At 35.6% G+C, this 27,772-nt stretch overlaps 1 protein-coding gene across 2 annotated transcripts in view; it reads right to left on the bottom strand.

Moving 5' to 3' along the window:
• Positions 1-27,772, bottom strand: part of CNTN5 (contactin 5) — a gene marked incomplete at both ends in the record, with an annotated part of 395,341 nt that overhangs the window by 180,799 nt on the left and 186,770 nt on the right. For both annotated transcript variants that reach the window (XM_084285826.1, XM_084285827.1), the window contains one exon: positions 19,483-19,578. In XM_084285826.1, coding sequence (XP_084141952.1) covers positions 19,483-19,578 — 96 coding nt within the window. The remainder of the gene's footprint in view (positions 1-19,482; positions 19,579-27,772) is intronic.

The following is a 27,772-nucleotide window of genomic DNA, read 5'->3' as shown; positions in this document are numbered from 1 at the left end:
TAAGTGTAGTGTTAAGACTGATCTTGTACTGGATGTTACCAATATTATATTAACATTTCTAGTGTATGCAGTCAGTATAGTCATTTTTGCATTTGACATATATGAAATGCAGCCAGTCATTGAAATGTGTAAATACTTTTATGTATGCTCTTTAAAGAGACGACATTACATATAACAAAAAAAAAAAAAAGGTTTCTCAGAAATTTTAATAGATTATTACGTGTACCTGTTTGTCATTGATATGAGTCTCATATTTAAAAAAATATTTCATGCTATAAATAATAAAAAAGTAGGAATCAAAAAGATCTCAAGAATATATGTCCTTCAGGTTTTTCCCTTTCCCTGAAGCACATTTCCTTAAAAATGTGTGTAGAGTTATATTCCTAAATTAAGAGCTTCAGAATAGCCTATTTCATAGCTCAGTTAATGATTGTAAAGTTTTTCTTTACATTCAGATGTATTTTATTTATTTATTTATTTATTTTCAATAGTTATTGCTTTTTCAAATTATCATATTGAGAGTATCAGAAACGTTTTGTTGCTAACCTATATTAAGATTTACAATTACAATAGTAGACTGTTACTCCTCTGGTCTGTATAAAGCTTTTGTCTTCAAGGCTAGATCAAACAAATCTCTTTAAATTTTCCTTAGAAATCACGGTTTTGAATCATCTACCTATTTTTATTGTTATCATTTCTTCTGCTTATTTACAACTTATTATGTAGGACCCAAAACTGGACATGGTACTCTCATGTACTGAGACATTAACAGTGTTGATAAATGGAATAATAGTCGCACATACTTTGTAGATAATACACTTACTATATCCTGGAATTGAGGCATACAATTATCCATTCAATTAGGTATTCAATTATCTATAGTAGCACAATTTGTTTAATTTTAATTTAATAATTGTTTAATCACTTATTTCCATTTATTCTATATTTATGTTTGATTTTTTGGTAAGTTTCGTACTTTGCATTTTGCTGAATTTTATGTTACTTAGTTCAGGCCACTTCTCCAATTCACTAATGATTTTGTATTCCTCTTCTGTCCTCTGCAGTGATTGCAATCTCTTGGACCTAGGAGTAATTCAAAATACTAAATATACCTTTCTTTACATTAGGCCATTCACACTTTCAAAGATAAAAAATAATTTAAATGTGATATGATTTGTTCATTAACATATCCATAAAGGCTGTCTCTTAATAACGATTTATTATCTTATTGCTTGCAAATAGCAAGCAATAATTCAATTGAATGCCACAGTAAATTTGAAGAACTCAAGCTCAGCCAGCTATAATTTATGGACCATCCTTTATTTTAAATAATAATCATAATAAAATATAATTATTACATATTTATTTATTTATTTATTTAAAAATATATTTATAATATATAACATATTTTTATATATAATGTGTATATTTATATAAAATGTATTCATATAATAATAATAGTAATAATAGTAATAATAATAATAATAATAATAATAATAATAATAATAGCTATTCTTCCCATAGTTTGAGATAATTTTTGAGATGTTATATTCTCAGTAAGATTTTCATGTAAAGATATGTTTAGACATGCTCTCATTTCAGAATGTAAAGCTATTTTATCAAAATATACATTTTTCTTATTTAAATAGAGAAAATATAAAAGTAATATAATTTTATGGATAACAGCTGATGGTGAAAATATATATATTTAGGCTTACATTAACTTTATTAAAGAAGAAAAACACTGGGAAGAGATTTCTCTGACAAACAAGACAAATAAATTACAAATAAATTTTTAAAATATTCCAAGAGAAAATAAAAGCATTCCTGCTATAGGTCTGCTATTGAAACTCATATATTATTAGGTAAGAGTGGAAAAAAATGCTTATGTAGAAAAATCCTAACTGCACCGTTTACATGTATGTTTTACATTTTCTAATATACTGTTATTTTGGAGAAAAGCAAGGAAAAAAAGGGGGGAGGGATGGATGATAAAAATAAATAAATAAATAAATAAATAAATAAATAAATAAATAAATAGACTAAATAAGTAGTAACAAAGAACTTAGAATATAAGATTTATCAATGAAGTCTTTAAAATCAATTTCTATAGAACTAAAATCAGTTTCTATAGAACTATTGGAACAATAGTAATTTCCAAAGTCAAGAATAAAGGATAAATTCGTTCTAGCATTAAAAAAAAAAAAAAAAAAAGTTAATCTGGAAAACCCACATCATTATAAAGTCATTAGCTTCAGTCTTAGATTAAATAATTGAATGATTGATATCAGAATTGATTGATATCAACTTATTAAAAAGTATGATATAGTTAATGATATTGGATGAAAATAAATCTATTCAAACTAACTCAGTTTATTTTTATTATTCTTTCTATGGAAAAAGACAGCAAAGCTTCTGTAATACACCTAGAACTCATGTTTGTAAAAGTATGCTTTGTATAAAAAGAATTGGAAGAACCTTCCTATTAACTTGTTGTATATTGAAAAGAATAAAAACTTACTTTAATACATGATCAAAAGGGACAGTTCCCATCTTGTTCTGGGATCCTTGATTTTTTACTGATGAACATTTTAATGGCTAAAAACAAACCAGTGCAGTTGTAATCACTGATCTACAGGAGATATAAAACTTGTCAGAGACCAATGTGCAGGACAAGTCACTGGTAAATCTGATTTGGATAGCTTATTATTATTAAAACTTTATTTATTTATTTATTTTTAAATGATGGAAATTTGTTGAATACACAACACCTCAATTTGATAAGCTCTTAATGAATAAGTTCAAATGAAAAAGAATTAATAATTTGTTCCAAATTCCTTTAGTAAAGTCAGTAACCAATGACTAACTAATTATTGTTCTCATATGAAAAGTGTGCCATTGGAAAATTCTGAGGAAATTGCTTAATGCTCAGGAAGACACATTATTCTATAGAATACATGTATTACATACATATTTTTTTTCTCTGGCAAAATATCCAACAGAGTTTAAGTAACATTGTTTCCTCTCCTTTTTTCTCATTCCCATTTTTGCACTCTGATCATGCTCTGATATTAGAGTTTTACAGAATCATAGATTCACAAAATGATTTAGTCTGGAATAGACCTTTGGATGTCATATTGTCCAATTACCCTGCTCAAGCGGGGCCACTTAGGTCCTTAATGTTATCGTCATTTTATATATGAGGAAATCGATCATGGAATTGAAGGAAGTGACTTCCCAGCAGTCACGAGTCAGGTTATAGTTAAAGTGAAATCTCAACTAATATATAATTCTTTTAATTTTTAATGTTATTACTTCTCACCAGCTCTTCTTCACACTTATAAATCACCACAACAAAACAAAAAATTTAGAACCAACTAATCCTTAGGAGTTTAGAAGATGAAACTGGAGATGGGCAACAAACCCCAAATATTGCCTTTGAATGTGACTTTCAAATGTTGAAATAAATTAGCAGTATAAATCACATAGTGATTCAGATGCTGAATGTGTAATACTCAGCTCCTTTCTGGTATATTTTCTAGGCTTAAATTTAGCAAGTAATGGATCATCCATTACATCTGAACACAATGGGACATGTGAACAAATGCTTCGGAGGATAACATAAGAACAAATGTGTAGTCCCCAAAACACAATTCTTAAGTATTAAGAATGACAGTGACAGATCTTACATATATATATATATATATTATATATATATATATATATATGTAAGATCTGTCACTGTCATTCTTAATACTTAAGAATTATATATATATATATATATATATGTAAGATCTGTCACATTATATATTATATATATAATATATATATATATATATTACTTATCTCAAATAAAAAATAACTCAAAGTGCAGATGAAGAGGAGGATACAAATCACATTACTAAACTACTCTAGAATGCCAATAACACTGTTCAACCATGTTGTACAAATAAATCACTACAAATAACCTCAGCAACAATCAATCATTTAAAATTTAACAATGTAGAGACTGTTACTCTTACCTGTTGTTACATATAGACAATACATAGCTGAGTCTCAGTGCATGTCATTCTGCACTGCTGGAAACCCAGGAACTGTTGCCATCCATCTTATACTTGTCACATTATTATTTAGAAATAATATATAGCCTTCTGTTGCCTTACTTGCAGCTTAGGGCAGTGTCTCATGATTATAATCTCTCTTCCTCATCTCTTTACCATTAGCACTCAAAGTGACACCTGATATGTCACATTATATGTATGCATTTTATTTATATGTATCACGTGGAGAAAGAAGATACTTTTCCAAATCTTTCTGGTTGTTGTTGTTATTCTAATAGAGATAGCATTACTAAAGTACTGTAAATGACAGGCAATTCTGCTTCTTCCTGTGTTGAATACATGTGTAGTTTTCAGAACTCCAGTTATGTTTTCCAAAGCCCTTTTCCTTTCCCTAATATCTCCCCTAAAACATATTTATTTCAGAATTCATATGCTGAACCAACGAAATTTGATCTAAAATTGATCACTTGAAAATTTGAAGATATCTTCTCAAAGTTCATGGTTATAATGTTTTTAAGTTATATTCAGCCACCTAAACCAAGTTTAACAAACATAACATCTGGAATGGGAAACTGCTTCAGAAAATTTACCTTAGGTGTTCATGCTTACACAAAATCAGAGGACAAAAGCAGAGTGAGTCAGAGGTACTAAGCATCACTCATCTGCAGATGAGTACCTTCCTGTTTGCATTAAGCAGAAAAGTAAAGCAATACTGGCTTATTTCTTACTAATCTTTGTTTGTTTGTTTGTTTTTGTTTGTTTGTTTGTTGTTGTTCACAAAAATGTGTAAAATACCTAATTCTTTCAGTTGCATCAGTGGATTATATTGCCAGGGATTATATTCAATATGTATCTCAGGGAGTAAAATTAGGAAGCGTATAAATAAGTAGCATTCATACATTGATTCACAGACCACCGACTCTGAGAGGCCAGTGGGAGTGGTACATATGTCATTTTTCTAAACACATGTCTACATGGATCATTTTCATAAGCACATGTAAGTACTTTTCACTGACCTTTTTTGACTGCAGTAAACAGAAAATGAATGGATGCAACTTCTGGTAATTTGCAACATCTATCAAAAAAGGCCTTCAGAATAAATAAACCTGAGTCTCAGCCTATCCATCACCTTAGCACTGTCCCAGATTCCTTTCATCTGATCTGGAGAAAGTAGACAGAGTCAAATCCTGTTAACTATCTAACACTTCCGAACAGCATCACTGAAATGGAAAAGTTTTATACCAGGCCATTGCCTGACAACAGTGATCTCAGAAGTAAGGATCCTGGTGTTTCAGCTTTCTCTCACAGCCCTTCATCTTACCATGGAGTTGGATTGACTGATCTCAAGTCCTAAAGGACCTTGTGGTTCTTCAGAAAAAGCCAAACTGAGACAAACAATTCATCGATATTATCTTTCTTTCCATTCTTTCTTTCCTATTACTGATTTTTTATCCCTGTGGTCTCCACTGGAAAACTTTTTTAATTATTAAACAAGAAAAGTGTCATGAAAATTAACGCTTCAATAAACCAATAAATGAAGTGAAATTTTCCAGTTACATATTCTCTGCTGTAGGATAATAGCATCAACACAACAGGAAGTGTATTAGCTGGCTAATTAAGTCATCAGTGCTGATTTTAACAATATTGAAACATAGCATGAGACCAGAGGAGATAGAAATGGACAAGCAAATTATCACAATTGATGGCATCAGAAAAGATGTCATTGTGATTGGAAAGAAGACACCATTCCACTGTTACTGCTCTGAAAAACATATTTTGTTGTCAGAAAGTAAGGATGCATACTGGTTTCGTTTAGCTGTAACCATTCAGATTTCAGTCTGAAAGCCATGACATTAGGCTTATATCCATTCAGTCATTTTCTTCTTGATAAATCCAAACAATTGTCTTTAACATAATTATTATTTAAGTTATAATTGCCTTCAGTTATTTGGGCAGGTAAAAGAGCATAAACACATCCAGATATATGTTTCTAAACAATTTCTAAACAATTTATAGTTTCACTTTGTAAAGGAAAAAATAAAAATATCCAAAATAGATTTTTTTTTTCCATACCATTCCTTTTATCTGGAACAGTTTTCCTGAACTTATTAAATATATGAAAATATGTCTCATTAAGAACTGCATTACCTCTAATGATTTTATGATTGACTTTCATATCAAACATATAAAATAAGGAATAACTGACATACTATTGAAAGAATTCATATCAGAACTTACTCCTTTGGTCAAGACTGACTTCCTACCATCTTCAGTAGTCATCTCTACCAGAATCACCATTGAGTTCAGTTAATCATGCCTAGACTGGGAACAGTAAACAATTACATCTACTGAAAAATCAACTGTTTTCATCCTTTTTCATTCCTTTAATATTTACTCACAGGGGTTATGGAGAGAAAGAGCTAGACTCCAAACCCTTAGAAATGAATATTTTTTAATGTCTTTCTCTTTATTATGTATTATCTTGTTTTAGCCGTCTGACCAGCATTGTATTTCTGGCTTCTTCTCCTTGGTTATATTGATTAACGTGCACTCTTGCTATTGTTGACTGCGATACGGAGAGGTAATTGGGATTAATTAGGAATTCTCTATCTTAAACAAAATAGACTTTCTGGTATTTAACTGACATGTTTGTAAAACTGTGTTGTTCCTGCCACCAGCTTAGTAAAGCGTCAAAACTAAGTAGCAAGTGGATTGTAACAGAAAACGTATTATGAGAGAGTAACATTTGCAAGAACACTGTGCCACTGTATCTGTAACTGCTGTATGTTATTCTGATCTTAAAAACCTGTAGCACATTAAAAAAAAAAAAAAAAGGAATATATATATATTTTTTTAATTGGCATTTTTACATTATTAGTTGCTGAGATGTGGTTGTGACACCATGAACATACATTTCTGTTAAACCTGGCATGGTAATGCTGTCTTGTTTAATCACTAGGCTGAGGGGTCCCTGATGGTTGTATCTAATTTGTTGGGACATCTCAGTAACAGACTAGCTTTGTGTCTCCAGGGAAGAGGAGTTTTCCCATTACAGAAACTTTTCATCATTATTGTCCCATATGTCAACCTCTAGAAAATAGCCACATATGGCTGTTGCCTGAAAGGCAATAAAACATGAGTCTGAAAGCCAACATACTTAATGCATTTTTTAAATTAATTAATCTCTTATACTTCCTCCCTCTTTTTCTTGGTATCCACTTTAATTCTCCTGAACTGGCAGCTGGGGTAATATTTGTTGACAGCAGTGAGGCTGTGAAACAATAGTACATATGCCTTAAGCATATGTACTTAACCTCTCAGGGCTGCCCCTTTATCCAGCATTGCATGCTGGTTTAATTGGCCAAGGTCAACCAGTTTTCTCTCACTATGTTTTCATAGTACTTGAGGGGTAAAACAGTACCAGTCAGTGATCCATTGGGTCTTGGGCCACTAAACTTTTGTTTTCTAGTGTAGCTTAGCATATATTTGGAAAGAATTGTTACTGTTTGTAAGAGGATGGTAGTGGTATATCAATAGAGATAACATTTGGAAAAGCTTTAAAAAAAAAATAAATAAGTTTTTTTGAGGTAATTTACTGTGGTTGGATCACCAATACATTGCTTTTAATTTATTAATTTTCAATATATTTCTTAAAGGAAAATCTAGAATCCTATGTACAGAAATTTTAAATGGTTAATAATTATTTATCCCTATGACTATTATACAGATATTCTCTAGAATTTGGTGCATATTCTGGTCATTAAAATGTAATTAAAGTCTAATAACAACACATTGCCAACAGACAGTATCTCCTCATTGGCAAACACAGCTTGCTGCAATGCTACCCTACTGAAAATTCTATAATTCCCAAACTCCTAAATTTCATATCCTCAGATGCATGCATCACCTTCAAAAAGATTGAGGAAAGAACCACTATAAAGTGCTCCAGGGAAGTCAACAGCAAAATTACTGGTCAAGTAATTTTTAATATGGAAAGACCATAGTAGAAAAAACAAAACAAAACAAAACAAAACAAAACACCAAAGTGAAGTTAATTGTGTTTGTTCATTCCATAATGAAAACTACAAGGCATAGTCATCAATCAATCACACAGATAAATAATACAGGTTGTTGTACTGAGCCGTGTTGGGGGCCATGGACATTTGCTTCAATGATAACACATGTGGGAATTAGTATCATCAGACAATAAATTTTCAAAAGCATCTTAGGGAAAGTGATAAAGTAGGGGATGCAAGAGAAAAACTTCTTTATGAATCCTCCAGGATAAAATGTGGTGAAGAGAGGCGATGACCCTATGGAATGATCATTGACAGAGAATTAGGGCAAAAATATGGAGTTTAAAGTACTGTGTACCTGTCTCCTAACATATTTTTTTTTTTCTCATTATCAAAAAGCAAAGTCAAAGCTTTGTTTATCAAAGCAAAGTCAAATAAACACAAAAATATAATAAATCCTAAAAGACTGGTGCCCTTCAAAACATTCAGTTGGTAGGTGTGGCTCTTGAAATAATATTTTTAAAACACTTAATATTTGCATTATAATAATTTATATGTTATGGGCATTTGAAGAAGAGATAGAGAAGTTGTGCCACCTTGTCCTATATATGTGACATATTAACTATAATAAACTTTTCTGTCATGCATTTTTCTAATCATTTTCTAATACTGTTAGTCATGGCCCATTTTCTGTTACTTAGAATCATGCCTCGATAATGAATAGAAATGTGTGAAGAAGAACATGTCATATTGCATACAATTATGAGAGAAGCAAAGTAGAGTTAAGATGGGTGTCTCATATGTCTTCATACAGATCCTCTTCTAAGGACATGAAACTGTTGGAAAGTGTCCAGAGGAGGGCTACGAAGATGGTGAAAGGCCTTGAGGGGAAGACGTACGAAGAACGGCTGAGGTCACTGGGCCTGTTCAGCCTGGAGAAGAGGAGGCTGAGGGGAGACCTCATCACAGTCTACAACTTCCTCGTAAGGGGGTGTCGAGAGGCAGGAGACCTTTTCTCCATTGACACTAGTGACAGGACCCACGGGAACGGGGTTAAGCTGAGGCAGGGGAAATTTAGGCTGGACGTCAGGAGGGGGTTCTTCACAGAGAGGGTGGTTGCACACTGGAACAGGCTCCCCAGGGAGCCTGTTCACTGCACCGAGCCTGTCTGAATTTAAGAAGAGATTGGACTGTGCACTTAGGCACATGGTCTGAACTTTTGGGTAGACCTGTGCGGTGTCAAGAGTTGGACTTGATGATCCTTAAGGGTCCCTTCCAACTCAGGATATTCTATGATTCTATGATTCTATGATTCTCTTCTTATAGACCATTTGTTAAGTCTAGGACACAGATTTACCTTTCATTTTGACATTGATATGTCTTAAGGAAAAATAAACAAAAACCTCAATGTTTCTCTTATTCTCAGTTTTGTTAACAGAAAGAGAAGCACGAGGCCATTGGACAGTTCAGCCTTCCCAAGAAATAGTTAGGCAATTACAGTTATGTACAATGAATGAGAAATGTTCTATTTGCCATCATCTGCATCATATATATCTAGCCTCTAAAAATTGTTAATAGAAGATACTGTGTGGAGAATACTTCTTAGCTTAAAGGAGAGTCATGGCTAGATGCATGACTTGTGCAGATGCTGTTTTGATTGTTAATGTTTTGATTAGGAACCAGCAAATCAGTCTTATTCGGTGTTCTCAACAGAGAGGAGAAATGTGACTGCTTCAGCAACACACTGGTTTCTTCTGGAAACAAATTATACAGCTTTACATGTTAAATTGATTTTAAAAGCCTGTGTTGGGTCTGTCTGAGCTGGAGTCACCTTTTCCCTGCAGCAGCCCACACAGTGCTGTACTCTGCACTCGTAGCTGGAACAGCACTGATATCACTCCAGTGTTGTGTCTATTGCTGCATAGTGCTGGCACAGCATCAGGACTCCTTCCAAGCCCCCAAAAGCCAGCAGACTGGGGGTGGGCAAGTGATGGGGAGGGGACATTGCTGGGGCAGCTGACCTAAACCAACCAAAGGGATATTCCATAACACCTGATGTCACACTCAGCAATAAAAGGGGGGGCTCTCGTGGGGGAGGGGGCTGTTCCTCCTGAACAACCACTACGCGTTTGGGGCCCTGCTTCCCAGGACGTGGCCGAACACCGCTCGCTGATGGGAAGTAGAGAATAATTTTTCCTCTCTCTGTGCTTCCGCGCGGACTGATTGCTTCTTTTGTCTCTGTTTTTTTTCTCCCATTCCCTTTCCCTTTAATTAAACCTTTCTTATCTCAAACCTCGAGTTCTCTGTGTTGTATTTTCTCCCCCTTCCTCTTTGAGGAGAGGGGGAGTGAGAGAGCGGTTGTGGTGGAGCTCGGCTGCCCACCTGAGTAAAACCACCACAAAGCCAGATTTGAAAAAATATAGAAAACAAAATGAAAAAAAAAAATTAAACAAGACAAACAAACAAACAAACCGAACAAGTAAACAAACAAACAAACAAACAAAAACAGAATATTAATTGTTTAATACACACAGAACTTTACTGATATCACGGTCAGCAAGAAACCTCACCTGTAAAGACAGGCTAGAATTATGAAGTAGCACCCACTGTTGCCAAGAGAGGTGGAGATTCAGTGATATAAGTTCATGCAGGCTTCCTATGATTTTAAAGAAATTGGTAATGGCTAGATAAACGTAGAGACTGAAGTTCTCTTATGCTACGCACTGTTAACTGTCTGGATTCTGGGACTGAATTCATATCCTTAATATAAACTTGTTGCCTGAGTATAAATACAGAAAGTGAGATGTGTGAACTACATTCACAAAAGCCAGTTTAGTGAACAGACAGGACTATAAGATGTATGTATGCCCTCAGAACAGAATTTGATGTGACATGCACGCAGGTATCTGAGCCAACTGCCTGTAAACAAGCTAATGAGTATACTGAGGGCAGTCTAGCCAAATATAAGAAGCTTGTTATTAAAGCTAATTTGCCTGGAGAAGTCTCTACCTGTATAAAGTCATTTAGAGACTGCCCTGTTATTTTTGTCTATTGTTTATATAATATTGGCCAAACCCATGGACTTCTGACTAAAGGAACTAATGGACTTCAGATTAACATTATGGGACGCACCCACGAGTCCTGAAGGAGTTTGAAGATGTGAGCTCAGGACCACTTTCTATAATCTTTGCTTGAGCATGGCAACTGGGAGAAGTGCTCAAAGACTAGAGGAAAGAAAATATCACTCCTATCTTCAGAAGGGCAAGAAGGAGGACCCAGGGAACTAGAGGCTGGTCAGCGTCACCTTGATCCCTGGGAAGGCGATGAAACAGCTCAACCTGAAAAACATTTACAGGCACATGAAGGAGAAGAAAATCACCAGGAGTAGTCATTATGGATTCAATAAGGGGAGGTCATTCCTGACCAACCTGATAAGCTTCTATAATGATACAGTCAGCCTGATGGATGCAGGGAGAGCAGTGGATATCATCCTCCTGGACTTCAGGAAGGTGTTCGACACTGTTCCCCATAAAATCCTCATAAAGAAGCTGTTGAAGTATGGGCTGGATGAGCTGACAGTGAGGTGAATCAAAACAGGCAGAACAGAAAGACGCAGAGGGCAGTGGCCAGTTGTGCAAAGTCTAGTTGGAGGCCAGTAGTGAGCACAGTAGCCCAGGGGTCAGGACTGGGTTCAGTGCTGTTTAATATCATCACTAATAATCTGGACAATGGGGTAGAGGGTAGAGTGTCCCTCAGCAAATTTGTGGATGACATAAAGTGAGGGGAAGTGGTGGACTCAACAGAGGGACACACAGCGATCCCGAGGGACCATGACAGGCATGAGAAATGGGCCGACAAGAATCTTGTGAAGTTCAACACAGAGAAGAGCAGAGTCCTGCACCTGAGGAGGAACAGCCCCAGGTACCAGGACATGCTGGGGACCACCCAGCTGGAAAGCAGCTCTGCAAAAAAGGACCTGAGGGTCCTGGTGAACACCAAGTTGAATGCGAGTCAGCAATGTGCCCTTGCTGCTAAGAAGGCTAATTGGCTGCATTAGGCAAGGTATCATCAACAGGTCAAGAGAAGTGATGTTTCTACTCGACAACATCAGCAAGGCCACACCTGGACTACTGTGTCCAGCTCTGGGCCTCTTGAGTACGAGACCTAGAGATACTGGAAAGAGTCCAACAGAGGGCCACCAAGATGATCAAGGGACTGGAGTACCTCTCCTAGGAGGAAAGGCTGAGAGAGCTGGGAGTATTCAGTCTGGAGAAGAGAAGGCTCAACAGGGATCTTATCAGTGTGTATAAGTGTCTGAAAGGAGGACGTAAAGAAGACAGAGCCAGGCTCTTGTCAGTGGTACCCGGTGCCAGGACAAGAGGCAAGGGACACAAACTGGATTGCAAGATCTTCTGTCTAAGCATTAGGAAGCACATCTTCACTTGTGCAAGTGACAGAGCCCTGTCAAAAAACATATTATTTGATGTGACTTTCTTCAATTAACATGAGGACATGAACAGCTACTTAGGAAACAATTACTGGACAAAACCTATTTGAACTTGGCATAAAGTGCGCTCTCTTTTTTTTTTTTTTTCCTAGCAGCTTGCTAAACACTACACAACCTCCAGAACTCCAGAAGGGGAAGTAATGTATTTAAGAGATGTGTGCATTTGACACTTAAGAACATGTTTTAGTGATGGGTAGGTCAGGTTGATGGTTGGATTCCATGATTCTGTGATGTCCTGTGAAGCATCTCTTATTAAAACTAGTTTTATAACACTGAAGATGATGCATAAAAGACACAGCTTATAAAACAGTTTTCAAACTGGGTAAGATCATATATGTCTGCTAAAAAGTGATAAAAAAAAATCAATTTAGCATCTGTGCAGATGTTTCATACTGCCTCCGTACAGCAGCATCCTTTTGAGGCAAGAAGGAACATGCATCTGCTTTCCTAGTTTGCGGAGTGCAGCACATCCGCACTACTCTAACAATGGGAATCTTCATTCTCTATTAAACTGATACAGAAAGCTTTGAATAAAAGCCTTAAAAAGCACATCTGAAAGTATTCATTCTGAAGGAAACATGTAAATCTTGATGAAATCTTCTATTCATCTTTAATCTTGTTATGGTAAACCTTGTAATTAAGATGATTAAATGACTGAATATAACCCTATATTTACATCCTTTGGAGTATTACAATGAAGAACCATAATCCTGTTTATGGAAAAACAAAACAAAACAAAACAAAACAAAACAAAACAAAACAGCAGAAACCATTTTAAATGGAGATATCAAGCCAACCATATTTTTATGTGGTAGGTAATTAATGAATCTCTCATTTAGCAAGGGTACATAAGAGTTAACTGCATAGGAAAACCATTGAGAAGAAAAGCCAAGGTAGGGCAGAGAAGGAGAAGCAAATGTAATGTTTATAGGGAAAAAAAGATATCAAATGCGTTTTTGGATGTCCAAGTTATCCACTATCAATATATTTCTAATGGAACAACTTTAGAGTTTGCAACAGAATTAGAATGAGTGGGAAAGCTTCTGCAGTAGACATATTAAAATGATATAGCACTCACAGTGAAGTGAGATGCAGCATTTTTTTATTATTATTATCTATTTTTATGTTTATTTTTGAATGACTATATCATAAAAGCAGGAAGTGAGAATCTGTAAGTAGCTCTTTGAAAATCCTTTTGGTTGATTGTATTTTCCTTCACCATTGTGAAGGAACAAATACTATCTCATGAAAAACTCCTTCATTGTGCTGCTCAGCTAGTTCTCAGCAAAGATGACGATAAGAAAAAAAAAACACTAATAAAACCAAGATATTCTCTTTATAATTCTCTCATCTGAGTCTGCTATACAAATATTCTGAATATATTTCTGGTGTTTGTTTGTTTGTTTGTTTGTTTTCTCCCCCCAAAATAATTGAACAATCCCATGAACCTACATGAATAATCTGTATATATTACAAGTTTGTGTTTCTTTGTCTATTGTATTACCTCTTGATAATATAACAACACATTAATAAACAGAAAACAAATTTATCTACATATGAAAATCTTCTTAATAATAAATTTGCTGTACTAATTTTTCATTCTCTGGTGCTTTGTAAAGACTTTTGGACAGTTCTAGAATTGTTTTCTGTAAAGAATAGAATGTGGGCACTATTCAAGCAAAAGTATTTATTTTATCTCCTATTCAAAAAGGGGTTAATAAACTTATATCTCTTTTAATATAGTGTTCACGCACTACACCATCTTTTCCCAAAATGATATTGCCATTTTCTAAAAAGTCTCAATCCTGAAATTCTTAGGCAAGTTTATAAGTAGTTATTGACTTTGGAGACTGAGGAATAGGATTCTGTTGAAGGATTAACTGCTTATGAGGTTGTGGAGAATGATTGGATTTGATATAGTATCATGGATTTCTCTCCTGAGATAGCAAGTTAAAATTATTTCTAAAGGTGCTGATAAATGTGACTAAATCAATATAGCAGAGCTTGCAGTGTTCATCTACAAAACAAACAAACAAACAAACAAAAAACACCACTCCATAACTCATAGTCTTATTAATGTAAGATGTTCACACATTTTGTATATGCTTTAAATAGTTTTTATCATATCTGCCAGAGCAGCTTAGTATTCACTTGTAAGTTTGCCTACAAGGTGATTCTAAGGATCAACATTTCTTAGGGCTACTTATAAGACAATGCCATTTTTCAAATCTGACCCAAAAAATAAAATGGAGTATCCAGAAATGGAATGCTTTCAAAAAGTAATAAAAAATGTTTTAGATGTTCCTGCACACAAATACTTGATGTTCCTCTCCTCTGTGAAAGGGTTTGGGGAAGTTTCATATTTACTGCTTAATTATACTATTGAGCTCACACAATTCCCCTTTAAAGTTCTGCTTGTCTAAAATTCTTTTTCACAAGCTGACTTTGATCTGGCAATCATCTTTCATTAATGTCTTGTATCCTATAACCAGAGCTTCATCAAATATTGTTGAAACATCACTAGGTGTGGAATTTTTTGGAAGGTCCATGGACATAGGTCTCACCTTTCTCAGGCATCTCTAGCCACTCTACTAATATTACTTTCTGTCCCACTGTAGTACTATAAGGACTTGAAACCCTTCAGTATTTTGCAAGAAGGGAGATGAAAGGAAGTTGTATCTGATTACATGACAAACAAAGGAAAGGAAATCCAATTCCCTTTCCCATTTACATGAGCTTGTGTTTACTTTTGTATATCAATGCAATTTTTCAGCCTTCTTTGACAATGCAGAACTTTTTCTATGGTGAAAAAATTATGCTAACAGGGGTTCCAAATATTTTTTCAGAAGGAATTTTTGTGTTGGCATAGCATACCAATACTCAAACAATATAAACAAAAGCAGCTGAACATTGTCTTTGTAAGCACAGGAATTTCCACAGCAGGGTTTTTGCTGACCCACTGATGAAAATGAAAGATAATAGTTTGTCACAATCAAAAGCAATGTGCTTATCACAGTAAAACATTGAATTGGAATCTGGCTAAATATAGGTTTAAAGGCATAATTTTAGGGAAAATTTACAAATGCTTTGATGATATATAAGGTGCATTTGTTGGAATGACGTGTTAAGAGGTGTATGACTACTGCTCTATTGTTGCCCATCTATCTTTACACTGTCAGTTTGTTTGGAGAAATGGAATTGAGCTCTCATGATGAAACTGTTTCTCACTTTTTGTACCTACTGCTTCTTCCCAGTTTATTTATCTTCATTAAACCCTAACATCATGCACTCAATTCATCGAATTGTAGTAACATAGAATATCCTGAATTGGAAGGGACCCACAAGGATCATCGAGTCCAACCCCTGGCTCCACACGGAAACACACAGAAATCAGACCGTATGTCTGAGAGCATTGTCCAAATGTTTATTAAACTCCCAAAGCCTTGATGCCATGACCACTTTCCTGGGTAGCCTGTTCCACCCCTGTTCCCAGCCCAACCACCCACTCAGTGAAGGACCTTTTCATAGCATCTAACCTGATGAAGCTTCCATATTTGAGAAGCTGTGGTCAGCGGTTCAATGTTCAGGTGGAGATGAAGGGTGTTCCTCAGGGGTCAGTATTGGGACTGACACTATTTAACATCTTTGTTGGTGATATGGACAGTGAAATTGAATGCACTCAGCAATGTTTGCTGATGACACCAAGCTGTGTGGTGTGGTTGACATGAGGGGAAGGGGTGCCATCCAGAGGGACCTTGACAGGCTGAAGAGGCAGGCCTGTACAAAATTCATGAAGTTCAAGATCAATTGCAAAGTCCTACATCTGGGTCAAGGTAATCACAAGCACAAATACAGGCTGCATGGAGAATAGATTGAAAGCAGCCCTGAGGAGAAGGACCTGGGGGTGTTGGTTGACATGAAGCTCAACAAGCTGGCAACGTTCACTTGCAGCCCGGAAAGCCAACCGAATCCTGTGTTGGCCAAGGGAGATGATTCTCTCCTTCTCTACTCTTGTGAGACCCCACCTGGAATATTGTGTTCAGTTTTGGGGCTCCCAGCACAAGAAGGACATGGAAATATTAAAATGAGTCCAGAATAGGACAGAAAGATGATCAAGGAGCTGGAGCAGTTCTACAAACAGAGGCTGAGGGAGTTAGGGTTGTTCAGCCTGGAGAAGAGAAGGCTCTGGGTAGACCTTATAGTGACCTTCCAATACCTAAAGGGGCCTACAGAAAAGCACAAGACAGACTCTTTATCAGGAATTGTAGTGATAGGACAAGGATTAATGGCTTTAAAGTAAAAAAAAAGGTAGATTTAGATTAGATATAAAGAAGAAAATCTTTGCTCTAAGAGTGGTAAGACACTGGAAAGTGTTGCCCAGAAAAGTTATGGAAAGCCCATCTCCCTGAAAGTGTTCAAGGCCAGGCTGGATGGGGCTTTGAGCAACCTGGTCTAGCAGGTAGTGTTCCTGTCCATAGAAAGAGGTGTTGGAATGAAAGTATCTTTAAGGTCTCTTCCAACCTAAACCCTTCTATAATTCTATGAACATACCTGCTCAGCAAAGTCAACCTTCTGCCCCACCTTCTTGACTTCTGACATTTTGAAACTGACTATTTCTGTTCTCTTAAGAGGTGGTACTTAAAAATTCACCAGCACTGATGGACCTCAATGCCTTCGATAGCAGAACTTACTAGGTACCTCAGCAGCCTGAAGTCTGCTCTCCCCATTTCCAGGGTTGAAGTTTTGGTGGCAGTTTTCCTCATATCACCAAAGACTTTATACTCTACTGCTTCATGGTCACTGGGGCTAAGATGGAAACTGATAACTGCTTCACCCACAATACTGTCTCTGTTTACAAGCAACAAATCTAGAGGGGAACCTTTCCTAGTCAGCTCCCTCAGTACCTGTACCAAGAAGTTATCCTCAAAGGTGTTTCAGGAATCTCCTGCATCTATTTGTACCAGCTGTGTGTGTTTTCCCAGTTCATGTCTGGCAAGTTGAAGTCACCCATAAACACAAGAGTGGTTGACCTAGAGGAACCTCTTAGTTTCTTAAAGATTAATTCACTGGTCCTGTCATCCTGGCTTGGTGGTCTATAGTAGACTCCCACAATGACATCCACTTTATTTGCTTGTCTCTTAATCCTTACCCAGAGACTCTCAACAGTGTCATTGTGAGCTGCAATCTCTATATAGCCTAGCCTCTCCATTACATACAGCACCACCACCACACCTTGCCTGCTCTGCCTGTCCCATCTGAAGAGCCTGTAACTGTCCATTGTAACACACCAGTCACAGGACTCTTCCCATCAGTTTTCAGTACCACTGATGTTTTAGCTCTGGCACCAACGCAAGGCTTTTAACTCCTCTTGCTTGTTCCTAATGCATTACACATACAGACTGTAGTATCAAACTTAAAAATAGATTATAAAGGCAACCATAACAAGGCAATATACTCAAAAGACAGAAAAGCAGAGATGGCCAAAAGATAACAATTGTTAATTACATTGATAACTATAATACAGTAATAAAAATGATGCTAGAATAAATATAAATAGAACACATCTCTCTGATAGAAATGAAGAGGAAATATTTTCTACACCTCTTCCTTCTGGGATGTGACTTTTTCCAGAACTCAACTCTGAAGGATGGAAAAATACCCTCAGCACAAACCTTACTTCCCAAAGAGGAAAAGAGTGGTCTACACTGTACCTATTTGCAAAGAAGATATTCCGTCTAGTGCTTGTCTCCAGGTATTATATGCTATGCAAATATAAAGACATACTTAGCTATCTGCAGATATTGCAGGAGTACCAATCTGAAAAGCAAAAAAAGTAACCTCTCTAGAATATTTATACTTTTATTTGGAAATTCACAGCCATTTTGTGGGATTTGTGATATTTCTGGATTCCAGCAATGATGGTGTTGTACTGGAAACTAAGCTATACAATAAGTGGAAGCAACCAAAATCATGGCTGTACTTCTGAAAACAAAAGCCAATTTGTATTCAACTGTACAACGCAGACATTTTGAATAATTTTTGAAGATTTTTAAAATCTGAAAAAAAAAATTGTGACCTTAAGGCAGCATACATTTTTGTACTCAGCTCTGGTGAAGCTGAATACGGTGTTTGGGCCCCTTACTACAAGAAGGACATCAGGGTATTGGAATGTGTCCAAAGAAGGGCAATGAAGCTGCTAAAGGGTCTAGAGAACAAGTCTTATGAGGAATAGCTGAGGGAGCTGTGTTTGTTTAGCCTGGAGGAAAAGAGGCTCAGGGGATACCTTATCATGCTGTAAAATTACCTTAAAGGAAGCTACCACAAGGTGGGAATCAGTCTCTTCTCCCAAGCACGAGCTGATAAGATAAGAGGAAATGACCTTAAGTTGCACAAGGGAAGGTTTAGGTTGGATATTAGGAAAAAATTATTCACTGAAAGGGTTGTGAAGTGTTGGAATAAGCTGCCCGGGAAAGTGGTTGAGTCACTATCCCTGGAGGTCTTCAAAAATGTCTAGATGTAGAGCTTAATGATATGGTGTCATGGTGGACTTGGCAGTGCTAAGTTAAAGGTTGGACTAGACGATCTTAGAATTCTTTTCCAATTTAAATGATTCTATGATTCTATAATTAACCACTGATAGTACGGAGAATATTGCTACACTGAACTTTTATAGTGGGAATAAGACATTCTTACAGGCAAAATCTTGTAGCTATTCAGTGACATTTGTAGTGTATGGGTTTTAATTACTCCTTTGGTACTCCAAAACTGTCAGCAGAACTGTGCATATTCCCTCTTTAAGTACCAAAATCAAATGCACATTCTATCAACAATGCCGAGCATCCTATGATGAACCATAATATTAAGAACCAATGTGCGTACAAGCTGCAACCTACTGTACCTGGTGAATGAAGCGGAGGGGAGCACATCAGAACGACTCCTTGACCTTCACGTACAGAGACAGCACTTCTTGTCCGACCACTAAAATTCCCCAGATCTATTAAAAACAAAACACAAACACAAACCAGCATTTTAGTTACAGAAAAAAAAAATAATAAACTTGGATATGGTGTTAAAGGAAAGCTATCAGACAATATATATATATATATATAATTTAAAATATCTAATAGTACTTTTATTTCTTTTTTAAATATCCTGTTTGTGACTTTTTTTTTTTTTTTTTTTTTTTTTTAAACCTGTAGAAATCATTCATATACAGTGAAAAAAGAAATGAACGTGGAGAGAACACCTCGTCCAACATCCAGACTAATGACTGTTGTTAACATGTCATGTGGAGAGTGCACAACGCATTGTAATGAGTAGACAGGAATATCAGCTAAATAGGTGCTAAACCCAAATCTTGTCCATAGCTTTATTCTTCTTAAACACATTTCTACTGTTTTCTTCAGTGTTGTAAGCATAATCCAGTTGTGGGTAAATATATTTTCCCTCCATAAGTTTCCCTCCAGCAGGTGAATAAGGAATATTTCATTTTTCACACAAAAACTTTTGAATGAGGCTGTAGGGTGCTGTAATGAGCAGTTCATTGTGTTTCTTTAAAGACCCTCAACAAGAATGTCCAACTACTGTATTTACCTCAGGGAACACTGGATCTTTATTCACTTTTGAGGTGGATAGCTATGCTGTAGCATGCTTATCTGTAGCAGAACAAATATGACAGTTCTGACATCACACTGATTCTTTCACCTTCATCATCCCCAGTGACAGCGATTCTATTAAAGCCTCTATTCACTCACAGATCTAGGTACGTTTATTTCTAACATAGATCAAGGGGAAGATAACTGAGTTAGTGGTACCCACAGATATCTTTGAAAAGGACACAGAAGTTTCAGCAGACACAAAATGAGGTGTCTAAATATAAACAGAATGAGCTTGGGCATCTCTCATGGACCTGTTCATTTCTGAGTGCAGACCAAGGTGCTGGTATGAGCTAAGCAGCACCGAGCAGTTTGATTAGGTTGAGCAGAATTATTACTTTCTTAACTACACTCAGTTTTCTGTCAAGTTCTGGAGCTCCACAACTTGTGCCATGCCTATCAGGATATAAAATTAAGTTCAACAATTTTCAGAAGTAATACAAATTGAACTTTGATGGTTTTTATAGTGTGGAATAGGTACAGTTTTAAGTAAAAAGTGAGTTATAATCTTTCAGAATGCCTATTCACATTTTTAGAATATGTCTTAGGCATAGGCAGAAGCCTAAAATTTAAATGTATCTAAATGTGCCAAAGACAGGGCACATTTAGATGCATTTAAATTGTGTCTTTGGCACATAAATAAGTGTTCTTGTTCATTAATAATGTTTGGACAGGAAAAAGATGGATGGGCTTCAGAAACTATACAAAATTTTGCTAGGCAATAGGTAATTAAATATTATTTTGTATTTTAGAAAAACACCATAATGGGTTATAATACAATCTGGTGTAATTACATTTAAAATGTCACCTAATGATTGATTCTGCAGGAATGCAAATATAATTATTTTACATTTAGAAAGTAGAGGCTGGTATAGTGCTGCATAGGCAGTTGTTTTGGATGGGAGCACAACTTGCAGTGAAAAGTTTTCTTAGTTAGGAAATGTCTGGTTTCCATTGTCATGTGACTTAGGGACTATAACTTTATGTATGCTTGTGTTAAGTTCTGTATACTTCTAAAAGAAAGCAGATATATCAACAAATATTTTCTGCTATCTGTTAACAAACCAAAGCTTAACTTTCATTTTAGTGCACAGTTTAGGAATATAATAAACTTTTAAAATGTCTTATTGCCAGGTCCTTGTAAAAACAGTGTGTGTCCGCAAAGATCTTTTTAAAGGGCAATTTTTCAGGTGAGAAGAATGTCACTGAATTTCCATAAAATTATTCTTTTAGCCCTCCTTCTCAGAAAAATGTGATGAATCTTCTCTGTATTAGTGCCTTAAAGCATGCTGTTTGATTTGCTCACGTACTTTCAAGGCTCCAGACTGTATTCATGAACAGATCTCACTGAATTTAAAACATAAACAAAACTTAAATTGATATGTCATGGTTTCAACAAGTTTTGAGGAGATGTTCTGACACCAGACTTTCTTTCCTCTGGGAGAAACATGTAAGCCATCTATCTATATGTTGGAATAGATACTATCACAGTAATGCTTCCTTTTGAAGGATTGAGAGAAAAACAAAACAAAACAAAAAATTAACACTATTTTGTATTTCTCTGACACCAGATAAGAGCATTAGCACTACTGACTACCTGAAACTCATCCTGCAAATACTGCTATATGCATTCTGAAAACGAAAAGAAAAAAATAAATAAAACCACTTGGTACAATGAATTAAATAGCTAAACAAATATAAATATTGTCAGTTCAATAGTGAAAATTCATACCAGTATCAGGACAGATTCTCTACAATGTATATAAAGAGTGGAGGACAAGGAAGTGATTTTTTCTATTTCTAGGAAAACTCTCTGAGATTTATTTTCATAGACTACCTCTGTGATCTGTTGTATATGTGAAAATATCAGAGTTTTCAGAAATGTCCTGGTTTAAAATTAATGAACTTCAGTCTTTTGATTTCAATTCCAAAATCAATTTGAAATATCAAATTATTTTTCTACATGTTTGTAGTTTTGGAAAATATTTTTTAATTTCATGAAAAAAAAAAAAAAAGATAATTTAAGTGTTTCTTCTGGAAGCTATAACATTTTAATTTCAGTGTGGAATCCTATGTCTCATGTGTTTATATATTCTCATCATTAACATTAAATTTTTACTTCCTATGATGCACAACCTGGAAACCTGTCACCATGAAATAAAGGAAATTTGTAAAATCCAAATTGTAACTTCCATAGGCAAAGTAAAAGTTTAAATTAATTTCATTTTTACTAACATATATTTCTAATTGTTGCTATTATTTTCCTCAGATTAATAAATGTTATTTTTCAGTTGGCTATAGTCAAAGTAAGGAATTTTTGTTTGTTTGTTTTATTTTAATTTCCTTGTCTTCACACTGTGATGGGCATATATAAATATTTTTTTTTTTACTCTTTTCTTTTTTATTTCCTTCTCTTTTCAACCAATTTCAAGATTGGTTAATTTCAAACTAAAGAAGGAAGGAAATTGAAATGTTTGAATTTCATCCCTTTTTGGCTGTTAATTCAGAATTAGATTTCTTGTTAGTTTGTAGTGGAAAAAAGAAAGGATTCAAAGATATAAAAGTAGAGATTTAGTTGTAAAACAAATAAATATGCAGAAGCTTAAAACACAGGAAGGTTCATGCTTGCAGTTTTCCTGTGTTGAAATAATAAGTACAGCATGGAAGAATCAAATGAAAGAGAAATTTTATACATGTTCTGTAATCTCATACATTTCACATGTGGATATATTGGGGGGGAAAACAAACAAATAAATAAATGAGAGAGATACAGTTATTAAAAACACATTCAAAACCCTATCATTTCACTCTAAAAACTCTGAAAAGAAATAAAAGAAAAGAAAGGGTGAGGCAGAATACAGCTATCAGTTCTTACTACTTCTATATCTGTTACTACAGCTATCAGTTCTTACTACATCATAACATCCTTCTTACTACAGCATAAACTTCTAACTCTCTTTCAGACAGCCCCAAACAGAATGAATGTATCCTTCATATTATGATGATGTACTTGGTTGGTTGATAAGAAAATGTTTTTTTTTTTGTGCTCCACAAAAGTTTATTTTATGCCAAGAAAGATTAGATTTATTTACACTTACCTCAGTACTAGTGGCAAAGATAACACTTAATGTATATTTTCAAAGCAGTTTCTGGGGTATTAGCTACCTGGCTTATATATTCTTTAACATGCTCACATGTGGCAATGGCACAAACTTTGCCTCTGAAAAAGTCAGTCACCAGTTCTAATGTGAAAATAGTATTAGCAACATATCTGCCAAAAATGCAAAGAACATTACAGGATGGAGTGTGCATGTGGAGAGGAGTATCACAGTAATATTTTTGCTAAATAAATAAATAAGTAAATATTGCAATTCAATAAATCTTGTGCAGTGTCACTAGAGAACAATCTGTGATGTGGGAGTGGTCTCCACTATGGGAGAAAAAGAGTACAGAAATTCCAGAGGTAGTGAACATCACAAGACATTAAATCTAATGGTGTAACACTTTCTGGATGTCCTACTTCAGGTGTAAATAGTTCAGTGAATTCCTTGATCTTTGACAGAATTTATAAGCTTGGCAAAAGCATTCAAGTCTCTGTTACAAAACATCTCCTGGACAGTATGTTTCTCTCTGCAGTGGCTACTCCTGTTCTTCTGAAAGGAGCTAAAATATGAGTTTCTCTCAGAACACAAATGTGTATTGATGTGCATTATGGGAGAGTGACATTCACTCCAGCAAGAGTATCTTTTTAAGGAAGACTAACAGACAATAAAACACTTCAGTGGAAAGTGAAAGGAGTAATGGAAAATAAATGAAAAAAATATCAAGGCAATCAAAGAAACAGAAAAGCAGTGCAGAACTAGGAGCAAAATAAACAACTAAATAAAGGAGGAAAAGGATCACTTACAAAGGAGATCTAGTAAGTATTTTTCCATTAGTAGATGATACATGTGTGGACAAGAATAGGAAAAGGAGAGTCAGTTACAGTAAGATCTGTTAAGATAGCTTACATTGGCAGAACTCATACAAAAGCTGGAGTACCTTCAACTCTTTTTATCCTTCCAATTCATCTCCAGTGTGCTTTGCCTTTTGCATAGGGGGGAAAATTCATTCCTGTGTTCATCAGTTGGGTGTTGCTGATGCAAACATTAAAAGGGCAGTTTTTTTGTGGCCCAGACAACTGTCCACTGATTGTTATAAAACTAAGATCAAGCTAAAAATTACAAATAATCTTGTATTTGGGTGATTACTGCTTGGTGACCTCACGTGAAAGCTGTGGAGGGCTCTGTAGTTCATTATCAGTGACTTAAACCAGTCAATTTACTTTTAAAGTAGGAATTTGACAAATGTAGAGCAATGTCCTCTTCCAATCCAATTCTCTGAGTTTAAACTATTTTATGTGCAAATTTATTATGGAGTTTAAAAGGGGCATGGCATATATTGCAGAGTTTAAAGGCACATGCTAAGGACACCTAAAGAAGAGTATAAAGCAGGAAACATTCTTTCAAATAAGTTAAAAAATAGCTCTACGCAAAGTAAAAATCTTCTGTCAGGCCAAGGACAAATATAATCATTGCACTGTCGCTGCAGAAACAGTAGCCTTCTTTGTCTTGTATATGAAAGACAGGACTAAGAACTTAACCTTGAGCTGGAACTGTATCTGTTTTAAAAATGTAAGGTTTACAGGGAAAGAAATTCCATTAAAAACATATTTTTTAAAAATTCCATTATAATCTAAATAAAAAATATTGCTTAACTGTACACTCTAAACAACACGAAATATAAATGTTGTGTTTAGTAATTCATAAGCACAAGCAATAGAAGAATGAAAGGTAGGTATTAAGAAGAAATGACATGTATGATTGCATAGGGAACTTTTAAGTTGGAGGAATTAAATAAGACAGTTATTGAATACCAAGATGTCCAAAGAAATTACTATATCATTTTGCATTGACATACAATTAAGAATGCAGTTTAAGTAGGTGGAGCTTTATTATTAGAGTCAGTCTTTGGGCCTCAGAGTAACTTTTAATGCTGAAGATGGTAGCTAGAAATAGTGTGAAAGAAAGAAGACTAAGGCAAAAAAAAAAAAATAATAATAATAAAAAAAAAAATCCTGCCATGACAAAAACATAATCTCACCACACTTAATAAGAAAATCATAAATCTTGAACTTTGAAAAATCATATTACCATATGACTTTCAGGTAATAAAATAAGGGCCAGATTCAAGTGCTTCACTGCTATCATGCTTATTATCACTGCTGTTGCTTTTATTTAGTACCAAAAAGCTTTTAAATCTTTGATGGATCATTAGTTTGACATAACCTGAAAAAGTCTTTTAACCTCCAAAGAAGTTACTGTGGAAGTATGTAATGAGAGACGAGAGAAAAACAGGGAATATCAAGAAACAACGATGTATTGTAAACCTGTGCACCGCCCTGTGTCTCAGACCTAATGAAGAGTTTTAAGGAAAGATTTTGTGTAAAATAATGTGGTAATTATACAGATGCTTTGAGGCAGTTCCAACAAATGATGAGGAACGCAGGAGAAATTTTAAAGATTTCTGTCTGAATATATGAAGAAGAAAAAAGAGAAACTGTATTTTTGTATATCTTAGATAAACTTTGTTCAGAATCTGTGTAATATAATAAGAAGAATTTTTTTTTTGTTTTTGTTTTTCTCTTCAGAAAAGAAGTTATGTAAGAAATTCTGAACAATGGTTGTCTTTGAGCTTTTTCCTGTAAGATGAGAAGAATTTTCTTCAAACTTGCTTCCAGGATTAATTATACCGTACAGACTATTGATTAATTAGCCTGGAACTAATTTTTTCACTAGAAAATGCAAAGGAATACTTAACTAAAGTAACATTATTTTCCCTGGCATAATGACATTTTTATATCTGTGATTTTTAGGAATTATAACAATTCAAACTAGATTGTTTATATAGTAGTAACATCCTGTTACTTGTATACTTCACCTGTCTGTCTATGCTTAACTGTATTATATTTTAAGCAGAGAATATCTTATACTTTCTTAATTTCCTATCACAAACAATTTACAAATCCATAAAAGGGGCTAACACATGGTACCATAATGCAATTAATTATAACAGAAATAATCTATTCTGGTGGAGATAAGAAATATGGAGAATCATGGAATCAGTTAGGCTTGAAAAAACCTTCAAGATTGTCAAGTCCAACCATCAACCTAACACTACCAACTCCACCACTAAACCATATACCTCATTGTCATGTATCCATGTCTCTTAAATACTTCTAGGAATGGGGACTCTACCACTTCCCTAGGAAGTCTGTTCCAATGCTTAACTGCCCTCTCCATGAAGAAATTCTGCCTAATATCTAAGCTAAATCTCCCCTGGCACAACTTGAGGCCATTTCCTCATCTCCTATCACTTGCCACCTGAGAAAAGAGACTGCCACTCTCCTTGTTACAACCTCCTTTCAGGTAGTTGTAAAGAATGATGAGGTCTCCTTTTCTCTAGGCTAGACACACTCAGTTCCCTCAGCCACTCCTCATAACTCTTGATTTCTAGTCCCGTCGCCAGCTGCTTTGTTCTTCTCTGCACAGGAATGAGCAACTCAATAGCCTTTTTGTAGTGAGGGGCCCAAACCTGAATGCAGTATTTGACGCGTGGTCTCACCAGAGCCACATAGAAGGGGACAATCATCTTCCTTGTCCTGCCAGCCACACTGTTTCTGATGAAGTCCAGGATGCCATTGGCCTTCTTGGACAGCTGGGAACACTGCTGGCTCATGTTCAACTGGCTGTTGACCAGCACTCCCAGGTCCTTTTCTGCTGGTCAGCTTTCCAGCAACTCTTCCCCAAGCCTGTAATGCTGCCTGGGGTTGTTGTGTCCCAGTCACAGCCCCTGGCACTTACCCTTGCTGAATGGCATACAGTTCAGCTCAGCCCATTGATCTAGCCTATACAGATTCCTCTGCAAATCTTCCAACCCTCAAGGTCATCAACACTCCCACCTAAATTGGCATTGTCCACAAATTTTCTGTGTTTGCACTCGATCCCCTTATCCAAATCATTGATGAAAATATTAAGTAAAACTGGCCCCAGTACTGATCCATGGAGAATTACACTGGTGACCACCTGCCAACCAGATTTAACTCCATTCAAACTGACGTTTTGGGCCCAGTCATCCAGCCAGTTTTTTACGCAGTGACTGGTACATCCATCCAAGCCATGCGCAGACAGTTTCTCTGGGAGACTGCTGTTGGAAACAGCATCAAATACTTTGCTAACATCCAAGTAAACAGCATTCACAGCCTTTCCATTGTCCAGTAAGCAGGTACTCTTAACACAGAAGATATGGTTAGTCAAGCAGGACCTGCTTTTCATAAACAGATGTTGACTGGGTCTGATCACCTGTTTGTCCTGTGATCACATGCCATGTGATGGCAGTCAAAATTATCTGCTCCATGACCTTCCCTGGAACACAAGGCAGACTGACAGACAGGCCTGGAATTCTCTGGATCCTCCTTCCTGCTCTTCTTGTAGT

Source organism: Netta rufina (genome assembly GCF_964035555.1).
Source record: "Netta rufina genome assembly, chromosome: 1".
In the NCBI taxonomy this organism is placed as follows: Eukaryota; Metazoa; Chordata; class Aves; order Anseriformes; family Anatidae; genus Netta; species Netta rufina.
The sequence above is the reverse complement of the archived record's forward strand: the minus strand, read 5'-3'. Positions and strand labels throughout refer to the sequence as shown.